The 13,696-nt window shown below is 41.4% G+C and overlaps 1 protein-coding gene across 1 annotated transcript in view; it reads left to right on the top strand.

Moving 5' to 3' along the window:
* Window positions 1-1,328: 1,328 nt before the first annotated feature.
* GRPR (gastrin releasing peptide receptor) overlaps window positions 1,329-13,696 on the top strand; it is a 33,129-nt gene continuing 20,761 nt past the window's right edge. Inside the window, exon 1 of the mRNA XM_067566144.1 lies at window positions 1,329-1,747. Coding sequence (XP_067422245.1) covers window positions 1,329-1,747 — 419 coding nt within the window. The remainder of the gene's footprint in view (window positions 1,748-13,696) is intronic.

Below are 13,696 nucleotides of genomic sequence, written 5' to 3'. Positions count from 1 at the left end.
AATTGCATTTCTGTGATAAAGCAGTGAGGAATTAGTTATAATTATCCCTTGATTAATTTATAAGACAGAGCACCTGCAATTCTTGGAATTACCTAGATACAACACCCCCATGCTTCATCTAAATGTGCATCATTGTTTTGTGTACACAGTTACATTGAAGAGAAACATTTGAAATACCAGCATGAAAGGCACCTCATAAATAGAAATTCCTGAGTTCAACAGTAAAATTTACCATTTACCATGGTTGCCATGGTATTCCTGAATTATAGCAATTTTTCCAATAATGTGCAGATTTCAGGCTGCTTGGCTTATAGCAGTTGCTTAGTTTTCATAACTGTCTACGTAGGCTAACTATAATATTGATTTTGTCTTAATTGGTCAAGTTCAGTGGAGTTGTCCTGGGGGATGAATTTGGTTCCTTGTCTTTATTTGATTTTATTGAAGCATGTTGAATGTTAGAATGCTAGCACTCTATTTGCAAAAGTATAATTGCTGTGCAAACCATGGTATTTGCAGGCTAATACAACAGTGATAATTTTAAGGCATTCCCTGAACCACATCCAAATGTGAATTAAATGAAAATAATGAAACTCTTTTAATTTATAATACTGAAATAAACAAGAGGTAACAATAACACAGTTTTATTGGTCTAAAGAGTTAACAGCAACTTCTTTGTGAGCAGGCAGTGATTAAATTGTCCAGTAGGTGGCTGGCATTCTCCAGCAGTAGCCTGCAGCTTCCATACTTACTATTACTGTAATCGTTTAAGAAAGCTTGATATCCTCCGCAAAGCAGGGAGAGTGTTGACGTCCAGAGATTCCTGCCTATAGGATCAGAGTCTTTAAAAGAGCTGTTCCCTTCCCTCACTTTTAAACCCAGCCTACAGCTGCAGGTTCTGAGAACCGGAAGAGACTGGGAAATGCAGTTTGACAGCCTCAGTCAAAAGTTCTTGCAAAATATAATTCATGTAATTCAGACTGAACTCTGCTCAGGAGCAGTGTGCTGATGCTGAGAATTTAACTAGCCTGGATTCTGAAAATGCCTTGTGTCTATTTGTCTCTTAATCTGGTAAATGGCCTTTTAGAACTGAGTAATACTTGCAAGCCAAATGAATGAGAGAGAGAAAGTTCCAGCATCAACCTGGTTCCAGTTTATGGAAATAGTTCTGTTCAGTGACTTTTAAAAAAAAGATATATCACATAGTGATATATGACTTTCAGTCTCTTCTATTTAAAACAAGCGTATGACAACAAAACTCAACTCTAAGAAGCTTTATGTGAGGATTTTTGAACAAGAAAATTATCTGCCAGTAGAACTGAATTCAGACAATGGCTTCTGAAGAGTGCTTTCTTCTAGATCTGGAAGTGGATAACTTTATTCTTTGCAACATCTCCATCAATGAAAGTGCAAACTTTTCCATTCTGAGTGATGATTGGTTCTACCCAGGATTCCTGTATGCCATTCCAACTATTTATGGAATCATCATTTTGATAGGACTTATTGGCAATATCACTTTGATTAAGATCTTTTGTACTGTGAAGTCCATGAGAAATGTTCCTAATTTGTTCATCTCCAGTCTGGCTTTAGGAGATCTGCTCCTCTTAGTGACCTGTGTCCCTGTGGATGCCAGCAGGTACCTAGCTGATGAATGGCTCTTTGGCCGGGTTGGATGTAAACTTATCCCCTTTATACAGCTCACTTCAGTGGGGGTGTCAGTCTTCACACTTACAGCTCTCTCAGCAGACAGGTGAGCTTCCTACTGAAAGCTTGAAATGTGATATAGTTTTTTATGGACCTACAGGCTAAATAAGGTACAAATGCAGAGAGGTAAAATATATATTATTGGCAATCTAGCATAGTAGATTAATGCAATTTCAGTTTATTTCTGGTGTTCATGCCTCCAAGCACAAATATTAGTGGGGAAGTTTTCTGAGGCTACACTGAGTCTTTGTGCAGTTTAGTTAACATGAGCAATTTAATTTAATGCAAAGAAAAATGATAGCAGATGAAGATAAAGTTAAAGCCTGGTGAGAAAAGTATCCATTAGTGAAGGATAATTTGTCCAAAAGCAGTATTCTCATTTTTTTTAGATAAGATGATTTAGTCCCAGGTCTTCACCAGTTCACATTTCAAGAAGTGTGAAGAAACTGAAGTAGCCATTTAAACTATAATTGAAATCACGTCTCTGTGATGGCTCAGTTTTCACACAGCTGATTTCATCTGAGGCAACGATTTATAATGTTTATTCAAAATATCCAAAATTAAGTGCCGGAAGTTAGGCACCTAAATCTATATCAGACAGCTCAGTGGCCTGATTTGCTGAGATCCTGCCCTCAATAAGTTTGCCTGATTCCTTGATTTGCCCTTATCTAACCAAAACTGATCTGTGCAAGAATTTTTGGCTAAATTTTTTTTTTTTCAATTAGTAGTCAGTAAAAAATGAAATTGAGCTACTACATTCTAGGAAATGTATAAACGTTTCATTTCTTAAAACTGATGTAGGGGTAGAAATCAAGCTGTTTTAGATTCATGTAAGGCTTTTTTTAATCAATTTTACAAACTTTAATCTTCAAACGTCAACAGACATTTGAATTGTAATATTATTTCTAAGTACACAGGCTACTTTTCTGATAGATTCCAAGAATTCACTTGCAGTGTGGCTCTTGCATAATTACATGCCTATGTCAAACAGCACAGAATGTCTTATTTGCACTCTCTGTGCTGCAGAATTAAAGTCACAGATGAATGAATAGTGCTACACCTGCTATAAGTTCTGAAACCTCAAAGAGGTGCCGACTCTTCCAATGAGAAAAATGGTGTCAGTTTTGTTCTGCACAGAAACATTGTGGATGGAATTTTCCTATTAATAAGAAAGTTAAATAGAAACTGCTGTGCGTAGACAGAATTAACCATGTGTCAGTCTGATTGGGTTTTTCCTTCAAAAAATATTGTTCAAATATTTTCATTTCACTTTAAAGGGAGTTTACCCATTCACTCCTACATATGGAGTGTGGCTTAAAGAAGAAAAAAAGAAAAAGACCAGCTCATGACAATTCTGAGAGTGGGAAAATATCAATGGGAATGGAATACAGTTTTGTAGTCAATGATTCAATTACTATGATATTAGTGAACACATGAAGATACTATTATCAGGGTCGGTCCTAGCTAAAAGATACACCTCAATGAAGACAATACTTTTCAGTCATTTTGCCGTAAGAAAAGCTAGAAAACTAGCAAAGCTACACAAATCCACCAGAACAGGTTCACATGCACCTGTGCTCTTAATGTCTGTGTGACAGACAACCGGGCTCGTCACCTAACAGAGCTCATTTGAAATCTTACAGAAAAGCAGAGATCTGTCATGATAGCATATCCTTCTCTAGAAACCATTGAAAATCAGTATCCTTTCCATGGGTTTAATATAAATCACTTAAAACATGTCACTGTAAAGAACAAATTAAAGATTTGTTGCTACCTGATCGCATGCTGGTAAAAGCAAACAGTGCAGAAGTTTTTTATTAAACTGTATGTGAAGACCAGCAACTGCTGGAGCAAGGGAACAGAACAGAAAATTGCAGCTGTAGCAAGCTGTTTTCCGGAGACAAACTCTTCATTTCAGCCCCATTTGAACTCAAAGCCATTTGCCCATCAAGCTGTGTTGATAGTTGAAAATTGCACCAGAACAGAAATGTCATTTGGGGAAAATGACATAAGAAACTAAAAGGCGCCCTTCTTTCTGGCACAATCTGCCCACTCTCTGAGGTAGATTTTGAATTCACTGTATGAGGCTGTATCCGTGAAACTTCTATTAGCCTTATTTGGAGTGAAGAAACTTAAATCCAGTGCATCACGCTGGAAATGTTCCTCTTGTGGTCTTCCCTGTTTAGTTTACTAAGATTTTTATTTTGGTTGTTCTCAGTGGTACTGGGACAATACAGCTGCAAAAGAATCAAGGTCACAGTGGGCCAGTGCGCAGAAGCTCAATGGTATAATGTCTATTTTCTGGAGACTGTCAGCATATGCTCCAGATCCAATTTAAGATTTACAGAATCATTGAAAAACAAACAAAAAACCGACCTCTCTAATCCTTCTAGGTGCAAAGAAAGCCTTCCAGGTGTGAACCACATGTAAACCAATGCAGCAGTTCTGCCTGGATCGGCAGTTAGCCTGGAACGGTAGCTTTGACATGTATGAATTTTGTCATTCATCTGAGTAACGTGTTCACACTTAAACCCAATGTTTATAGTTTCATTGTTAACTATTTAAGTGTTGATCAAAGTATGTAAGGAAGGACAAGGAGGATCATATTCCTGAGGAGCTGCTCGATCTACTTTGAATGTCATCCGAAGCTCACTACAGTTAGCTTAGCCCACAGAACTCAGCTGTGCATCTGAGCCCAACCAAGGAGGAGTCCAGTCCCAGGATCCCAGTAGGACATGCCATCCACAATAAGGGGAACCGAACCTGAAGGACCCAGCAGGGCATCTGATAGTTAATAAGGGGAGCCCAGTTGGCTTTGCTCAGTGAGGCATCTGAACCCCACTGCCCCATTATACCAAAGCCATGAAGCCCAGAGGAGCATGAACATTGCACAGTCTGCTCTGAGTGGCATCCCATTTTTACATCTCTAGTGGAAGCATCTCAAACTTCTTTCCCAATTCATCTTCCGCATAAGAGTAAATTCAATTCTAGTGTGCCTCATGCACCAGTAACAAAGTTGCATAGTGTATTGACTGCTAAAAAAATGCTACTATTATTGTTTATTGACGTGGTGCCTAGAGGCCTCCGTTAGGGATCAGAGCTCCATTGTCCTAGCCGCTGTAAGAACATATAGTAAAAATAGAGTCTCTGCCCAAATAGCTTACAATCTGTATTTTACAATCTAAGCACAAAGTGAGAGACAGTAGGTAGAATCAACAAACAGATTGGGGGTGAGGGTCACAAAGTAGCAGTGACGTCAGTATGATAGTATAATAAGCGGCAGTCACAGCATCCCGTTTTGTAGGCATCATGGCAGAGGTGAGTCTTAAGAAATTGGAAAGAGGATGGTGAAGTGACTTCGTAGATTTTTCTGAGGAGCTGCTCTCTTGCAGTCTTGTTCTGATATTTCCACTGAACTAACTTGATATAGAAATAATGGACAAAGAATAAATAGGAAACCGCAGACGTTTGACCGTAATGACACTTTAACCACTAAGCCACCATACTATTTTACGTTGCTTCTAGTAGAGAAACCAGCAAAGCTAGAAAAAAACTTAATCAGACAGAACGCCACTGAGAATTTTATATATTTATTTACTTTACTGACTATTTAATTGCTAAATGCACTGAACTTATCAGCCAGGAAAAGTTTAATGAAAGTACAATGTAGAAATGGCCAGGAAGGTTTTGAGGAATGTAATTTTAGGGGTTCACCAAATTTGAATAAGTCAAAACATGAAATGTTCAGAGGATATATTCAAACACCTTCTATAGAACTCGTCCATCAGAAACAATGATAAATGACTCCTACCCCTCAGATAGATTCCTCCCCCATTTATTTTAATCTTTAGAGCCCTTCCTTGCTCTCACATATGCCCCTATTTCTAGAACTGCCTCACACAACTTCTAATTGAAAAAGCTCAATCTAAAATAATTAAATATGTTGATTCAAGTCAATTTAACACACCCTGTGGTCAGAGAAAGAGAGCATCCCAATTAGCAGAGTCCATGACTATCATACCGCAGCTCCTGGCAATAAATAACCCATTGACCTTGACAGTCTTTTACACACTTACACACACACACACACGCAAAGTGAAATGGTTATTTAATGACAGTAAGAGTGATGGAAACTGCAGCAATGAAATGTGACTTTTCCTAACTTTTTTCATTAATCAAAATTTAAGTTTGTATTTTATATGCAAAGGTTCATACTGCTCTGGTTTTGTGAAGTTAATTTTAACATAAATTAATCTGTGTTCTCTTCACCTCATGATTGCTCTCATGTTTTTCCACTGTGTTGAAAAATCCATTCCATCGGACTCCAGTCAGATCTGGAATCTTTAAGAAACAACCCACTCAAAAATATTCCACTCATGATAAGCTTTCAATGAAGTGATCTTCCCCTGAAAGGTCATTTTAACTGATTTGGAGACATTTGTATTTTCTTTTGACTTGCTAGCACAATTAGTTTTATATTTTCTTTAGGTTCATTTTTTCCTTTGAGCATGTCATAAGGAAGAATGAATTCACTGGAACAGTGAAATGAAATTATGATCTTTAAGACGTCTGTTTGTTTAGTGTTTCCTAGAGAGGATGAACAGAACTTCTCTATTGAGCAATCAGTTGTGATCTCAGACCACAAAGCAGTTCAGTAATATAAGAAGCAGCATGCTCTAGTGGAATAAGCACAAGACTAGGAGCAAGGGATTCCTGCTTTCTAATCATGGATCTAATGTGGACTTCCTCTGTGGACATAATTATGTCACTTACTCTCTCTGTTGTAGTTTTCCCAGATGTAAAATGGGGATGTGACCACCATCCTACCACACAGAGTGTTTGCAAACTACTGTATAAGTGCTAAACTTCACTAACATAGACACAAAATCCTCCAGAACTTGCAGGGACCTAAAACTTATTTAGATAATTGAATTATCACTTGCAAAACTTTTGTCATTGTTAGCAGCTATGCACAAATACTCAGACAAACTTCTGAGGCTAGGTTGGGGGCCTGAAAAGCTCTTTCCTCCTCCTCCTCCTCGGCACACTCCCCTCCCCCAAAAATGAATTGGTTAAATGTAGGTGTACCCTAAAGAATCATCTCACAAACTATCCGCTAAACCCTTAAGCCGGCCCTGTGAATAGTAATGTGATCATGGTAGACAGGAATCAGTAGTTTTGCTGGATGAGATGGGGCATTCTACTTACCGTTTACTATTTATTTATTCTTTATGTTACAGTATAGCCCAGAGGCTCCAATCAGGGGTCACATTCCCATTGTGCTAGGTGCTGTACAAACAAATAGTAAATTCTTTAGTGTATGGACCGTTTAAATACAAGACATAACATTGTGCGCGCCTCTGCTCAGCTGTTTTGGGTATGAGCAAGGAAGATATTGTGCAGTTTGGCCATGTATCCGCCAGGGTGGCTTCTGTTTTCCTGTTAGTTCTGCAGGGGTGTAGAGGCAGATAGTAAAGGATGTGGTGTATTTGAAGCTGTGTTCCATGGCCTATCAGACACCACTGCTGGACGTGAAAGAACAAGGAACTAAGCAGTAGCTGTGTGGTGGACGAGAGAGGTCAGGCTAAAAGAGGGTATGTGAGTACTTGGTGACAGAGTGTGTATATTTTCTAAAGTTTGAGAGTAAACCCTGCTGAGGGAAGGACATTCATCTGGGTTGTTGTTCTATCCTGGAAAAGGACAGGCGTTTTTGTGGCACTGTTTATTAAATCCCACACAAGGACTGACTTTGAGTTTGTCTGCTTGGGTGTTCGCTGGACACAGCTATGTGGCAAGAGCACACACCTGAGACACTAGCCTATCCAGCAAAGTCAAAACTGGCTGTGTAGGTGAGGGAAATTAGTACAAGGCTTTGTGAAATAAGAAAAAAAAGACAGTTAATTTAATAGTCCTTGTCCCTGAAGATTTCTCGGTTGGTTTGTAATTGAGCTTTCCCTCAGATCATGAGACTGACAGGCATTTTATGTTTTTTATTTCAATGAGCTGGGCTGCCAGGCACTGAACACACACTCTCCATTTTTCCCAGAGCTTGTTAAAACAAATGTCAAGGTTTTCATGTAGTGAGTTACAGCCTTTCATCTTCCCAACATAATATTGTTTTCACAAAATACAGGAGGAAGAAATGGAATTGCAGTGAACTTGCAAATGGCATATTTATTTTAAGCATACTAGGTCAGTGGCTTTGAACCTTTTTTTCATTTGCGGACCCCTGAAAAATTTCTAATGGAAGTGCGGATCCCTTTGGAAATCTTAGACATAATCTGTGGCCCCACTGTTGTCCGCAGACCACAGGTTGAAAAACACTGTTGTATCAAGGTCTTGATACTTGCAGATTATAGGGTTGTGTGCCACTCAGATCTCTAAGAAAACCATATAGTTGTAGACTACAACAGCATTTGATATACTTATGTGCAGGAGTTCTGAGCATACATCTAGGGGCTACATCTACAAAGGGAATTCAGGGCCACCGTTGCGATGTCTAACTTTAGGTGGCCTGACAACAAGTGGAATCCACAGCCCTGACATAGATGCCCAGGTTCTGTAAACAATTCATGGGGAGAGTTAAGCACTTAAGATTCAAAATTCACAAAATCCATCATGCCACGTGGGGAGCTGTCTAAGCTAGCCATTAGAAAGGTGGGGTGTCTGGCCTGAAAGGGACTTGGGCAGCTTCCTTTGCTTGGGATTCACAGTTGTGAGCCCTCTCCTGAAGTTAGGTGCCTAAGCCATACCCGCCCTTTCTCACCAAAAAAAAAAAAAAGAGGCAAAATCCCCCAATAGCCTAATGGTTAGCCACTCTCCCAGACTGTGGGTTCAAGTCTGTACTCTGCCTGATTCAGAGCTAAGGTTTGAATGCAAATCTCCCACTTCCTAGCTGTGTGCCCTAACCCCCAGACTATGAGGCATTCTGGGATGGGACTCTCTACTGCTGAAGCTGTTGCACTGTGTATAAATATTGATTGGGCCAGAGAGTAAATGAGAGTGGTGCTACAGTTCAATGGTGAGGGCTCCCACCTGTGATGGGGGAGAGTCAAGTTCGAGTCTCTCCTCTAATAAATATTTAATTATCGATACAAAATGGAGCAGCTTCAGCAGGAAACCTCAAGATAGCCATAACCCAGGGTTAGGGCGATCGTCTAAGGTCATGTTCTTGCTCCATGTCAGGCAAAGAGAGGATTTGAAGCTTGTTCTCCCACATCTTCAGTGAGTACTCTAATCACTGAGCTATGGGGAGAGGAAAGGGACTTCCAGATGTATTTGGTGTCTGATGGAGTAGGCATGCTCTAAGGTAGCCTCTGAGCACTCCTCCCTGATTGGGCTCTGCAGGCAAGGTAGGAGGTGAAATACCTAGTTTGAGGAGCTTGCTGGGACTTGGGCATGCGCAGAGCATCAGGCCTTAGGTAGCTGGGCGACACTGGCAGTAATTTAGGTACCTAGGGGACTTCCTTGGTGGAAACTCAGGCAGCTGTGGGAGTTCAGCCGCCTACAAGGCTAGGCGGCAGCTGAGTGGGAGTTTTGAGGATTGAAATTTTGGATTTAGTTGCCAAAAGTGGTAGTTAGGCACCTAAATCCCATTGTGGATCTAGAGGTTGGTTGTTTACAGTTGAAGACAATGGTAGCTGCAGTAGTTCAGTGCTTGAAAATCAGGCTCGGGGTGTCTAAAGTTGGGTACTTAAAGATTGAGGCCACTTTTGAAATGTTGGCCCTAATGCTTGAATTTGTATTGTTTTGGACAGCCGCAGAAATGGAATTAAAACTTGGACACACCTAAATCTCTGTCCTGTGCTTAGACTATGTTACAGTAAGTGTGAATATGCAAAGAATGTGTGCTTCTCCTATGTACTTTTATTAGTTTATTGAGCTCAAGAAAATTATGGAAGGAAAAGAAATTCAAGCCCTTGGAGAAGATATTTCCAAGGGTTCAACATTAGAGAAGCCAGTCTCCTTACCTGTTGGATTAACCTCTTCTGTTCCCTGTGGACAAGCTGCGTGCATTAGTAACTATATGTATAATACCAGAAGAAAGGGTAATTCCTGTAGATCCATTCAGCTGTTCACTTTTATTTCTAGCGAATGACAGTGTCCACAGTGGGATTAAACAAAACATGGCACACTGAAATAAAACCACAGTGTGGCTTGCTTTTCTACCTAGATTGGATTTCCATTATATTGTTTTAAAAGTTTGATTCTTTGAGGCTGAAAGAAGCTTGAAATCATTTTTAGCATGGGTTGTAAAACTTCAGTGTGCATCTAGGTTATGAATGTATTCCAGACAATCTAGTTTACAAGTTATGAATTTCTTCCAGGGCACTAAATCACTGTTTTCAGGTAATTTGCTTGTTCTGCTATAATTTTCTGTGTAGTAACAGGAAGTTTTTGAGTAAAGGCTGAATAAACCATTTTCTGGAAAAACAAAAGATTGCCTGTTCAAGCATATGAAAATTTGCTGAATGGTTCCTTCACGATTACTTTCTGGATTCAGATATGAGGGCTCTGAACCTGAACGTTAGCATTTCCAGTTCGGATAAGAAAATCTAAACCTGCTGAATGGCTGAGGGTTTGATCCAACTCCCATTGAATTCAATTGAAAATCTCCATTGACTTCGGTGGGAGTTGGATTGGGCCCTTAAGAATTGTTTCCTCATGATAGCTTTTGAATAGTTCTTATTGTGCTGCATGCACGGTATGTATGTAGATATGCATATCTCTTTTGCTTGATGTACAGAATGTTACATCCTGTGTTGCTTTCCACTGTGTCAACACCATACAAATCCTTATAACAGCCTCATTTTTAGTTTGCATTAGCTCAGCTCCCTGGCCCATCTGCACCAAGAGAGACAGCTCAAACAGCATGCTTTCTTAATATCTTGATTACACTTCCAACTAAAGCAGATGGCTTAAACATGATGGACCCAATTCAATTATCAAAAACACATACAAGTCCCTTTTAAATCAATGGGACTTGTGAATGAAAATCTGAGGGCAAAATCGGTGCTAATAGGCCAGTGCGTGTCAATATTTAAGCAACAGATGGATATGGTGGGTTATTATTTAATATTTGATGTTATTAGGCATTACTGTAATAGAGTCAAGAACTCTGGCTCCATTGTGCTAGGCACTGTCCAGATAATTAACAAAAAGGAGCCCTTTTTCTTTCCCAGGGACCACACAATCTATATGTCAGATGGAATGCAATGGGGGATAAAACAGAAAAATAGGATGTAAGTGAATTGGGAGGATGAGCTTACTGTAAAGAAAACTGTGATAGATATTAGTCGGGTCCATCAATTTACTACTGGAAGGCACTTACACCTGGATCCACAAAGGGACTGAGGCATTGCAACGCTCAGCATTGCAGCACCTAGAAAATCACAGGGCCAATGCTATGATTCACAAAGTCTGAGCTAGGTTCCCTATACAATGAATGGGGAGAGAACAGCACTATAGAATGCAGTCCACAAAAGCCAGCCTACTAGCCAGGGAGCTCCCTAAGCTAGCCAGTGGGAGATGCCAAGAGAAAGGGTGTGTCTCTTGGAGTTAGGTGCCTAGCTCATGCCACACAGAACAACTGTTCCATCGTGGATGAATACTTAAAATAGTCTATGGGCCAGAAAGACCGAGAGCGGGAGTGAGAGAGTGAGTGATTCTGTAGCCTCATGGTTCAGGCACCCACATAGGTGATCCCTGCTCCAATCCATGGGTGCCGGGTCTATAAGGCCAGCCAGGTGTGGCTCTGCCCACACTCAGCCCCCGGCGGCGGCTGTCTTAGCCGGCCTCTCCATTGAAGTAGGCAGGAGCAGGGATGCAGGCAGCCGCCTAGCTGGGGCAGACAAGTCGGTCCGGGACAAGCCCAGCACAGCGCTGTGGTATGGCGTGGGCCGGCAGCTAGGAGCACGGGGGCCAGGCCTGGGGCAGACTGGCCAGCCCGGGCTGGGGTGGGTCAGCACTGTGCCACTGGGGCAGGCCAGCGGCGCTCTGGGTCCAACTGGCCAGCCTGGGTCCACGCTGGTGCATTCTCGCAGTGCCAGCTTGGGGCCAGGGTGGGTTGGGGCAGACAGCGCTGGTGCATGGGCTCTGGTGGCATTCAGGCTGCCTAGAGCTAGTGCTGGGATGCTCTGGCACTGGGACTATCCGGCCTCCCTGGATGGGGTGGGGCTCTGATGGGAGAGGCGGTGGAAGGAGCGTGGCTTTGGGCAGAATGGGCAGGGTCAGGGGGCTAGCCTCCCCGAACAAGCGGTCCATGAGCTGCCCATGCTCCAGTCACTCTTTCATTATTTATACACAGTGGAACAGCTTCAACAGAAGAGACTGAGGGAGCTCCTAGATCAGAATAGCCTATAGCTCAGTGATTAAAACACTCTCTCCAAGAGAGGGGAAACCCCTTCCCCAGTTCAAATCCTTTCTCCCTCACCTCCAGAGAGGGGGGGCACTCAATCTGGGTATCCCACATTCCCAAGGATGTCTCTAACCCCTGGGCTAAAAGTTACAAGATGGGCACCACCTCCTCCAGCTGGATTTCAAATCATATTCTGCCTTATCCAGCTGAATTTTGAATGGGACCCAATCCAGCAGGCAGCCTCTAATCATACGTACAGGATTAGGCCCCACATGTGAGTTAGGTGGATGAGCACCTATCGATTCATGGATAACATAACTCTGGGGCTTAAGCAGGAAGTAGGCATCCAGATGCCTAGTGTGAGACACTATTGCATGTGCCCAGGAGGCAGAAAGTTTGACGCTGAGGGAGCTTTTAAGCATTAAAACTTAAGTGCTGAGAGAGTTCAGTGGGAGTTTTGTAGATCACAGTGGAACTATAAAACTTGCATCTGGGGTTTAGGTGCCTACGTATCTTTGTGGATCAGGGCCTTAGATACTACAGGAATGAGGGAGGCATAAGAACCTACACGAAATAGAACAGAGTTTAGCAGAAAATTAGAACCTTGCCGTCATGAAAAATGGATTTGCAGCAATATATAACATATAGACACATCCAGAACAATGGATAGGCACCATTGTTTTAAATTATGTTTTCTCTCTGAAAAGTGACTTTAAACATGGTATTGTGGGGGTTCCATTGGCTGTTTTTCACTGATTCCATATCTGATGTGCCTATTTTATAAGTAAAATGATGGGTTCCTTCTAAATGTTATCCTTGCAAACTCAGTCTGGGATCAAAATTAACCCGTATTTTCCTTCTCATTTATCCTCACCATGAATAAAGATTCTTCAGACTTAATTAGGCTGTTAGCTGAATATAAGGAGCTCTTTTTTTTCATATTACTATTATTTTTACATATGCCTGTGACTGTCTTTAACCATGAAGAATGCAGGATTTGGGGTTTCACAGTGTGAATGGACTGTTAATCTTCATCAGAGGGACTGTGGTGCTTGTGCAAGATGCCATATTGTCAGACTAAAACAGAGTACAGGACTCCATAAATTAAGAAGAGCAAGAACAGGAGCAGTGTAAGCTTCTTCACCATGCTATCAATGCCTAAAATCTGTTCTAGAGCAGATCACTTCCAAGAGTAGAAGACCATTTTGTCTCCATGCTCATTCAGTTCTTCCTTCTGCCATCTGCCACGATTGCTAATGGCTTGTCTACAACGTGGGATCCGCAGCGATCAATGCAGCAGGATTGATTGAGCAGGTCGTGTATGTAGCTTGCGTATCTCCCTTCGACTGCCAATGGCAGTGTAGACCAGTCCTAAGACTTCCAAATTGTATGATGTTTTTAAATATATGGGTACACCACTTGCTAGGATCGGGACTGAGACCTTGAATCTCATTGCACAAAAGATAAACAGCGGTCTAAAGACAAACCATGAAATCCTGGCCCCTTTGAAGAAGCAGAGTTTTGCCATGAACTTCAGTGGGACCAGGATTTCACCCAGACTTCTGACTGATAATCACTAGTAGAGAACTATTATCACTGATATGAAAGGCACTGTTTGCTAAGGAATGGACTGTCGCT

Source organism: Emydura macquarii, unplaced genomic scaffold (genome assembly GCF_026122565.2).
Source record: "Emydura macquarii macquarii isolate MOO-44397 ecotype Brisbane River unplaced genomic scaffold, CSIRO-AGI_Emac_v2 contig_2734, whole genome shotgun sequence".
Lineage (NCBI taxonomy): Eukaryota > Metazoa > Chordata > Testudines > Chelidae > Emydura > Emydura macquarii.
This window is presented reverse-complemented; position numbering and strand designations above follow the sequence as displayed.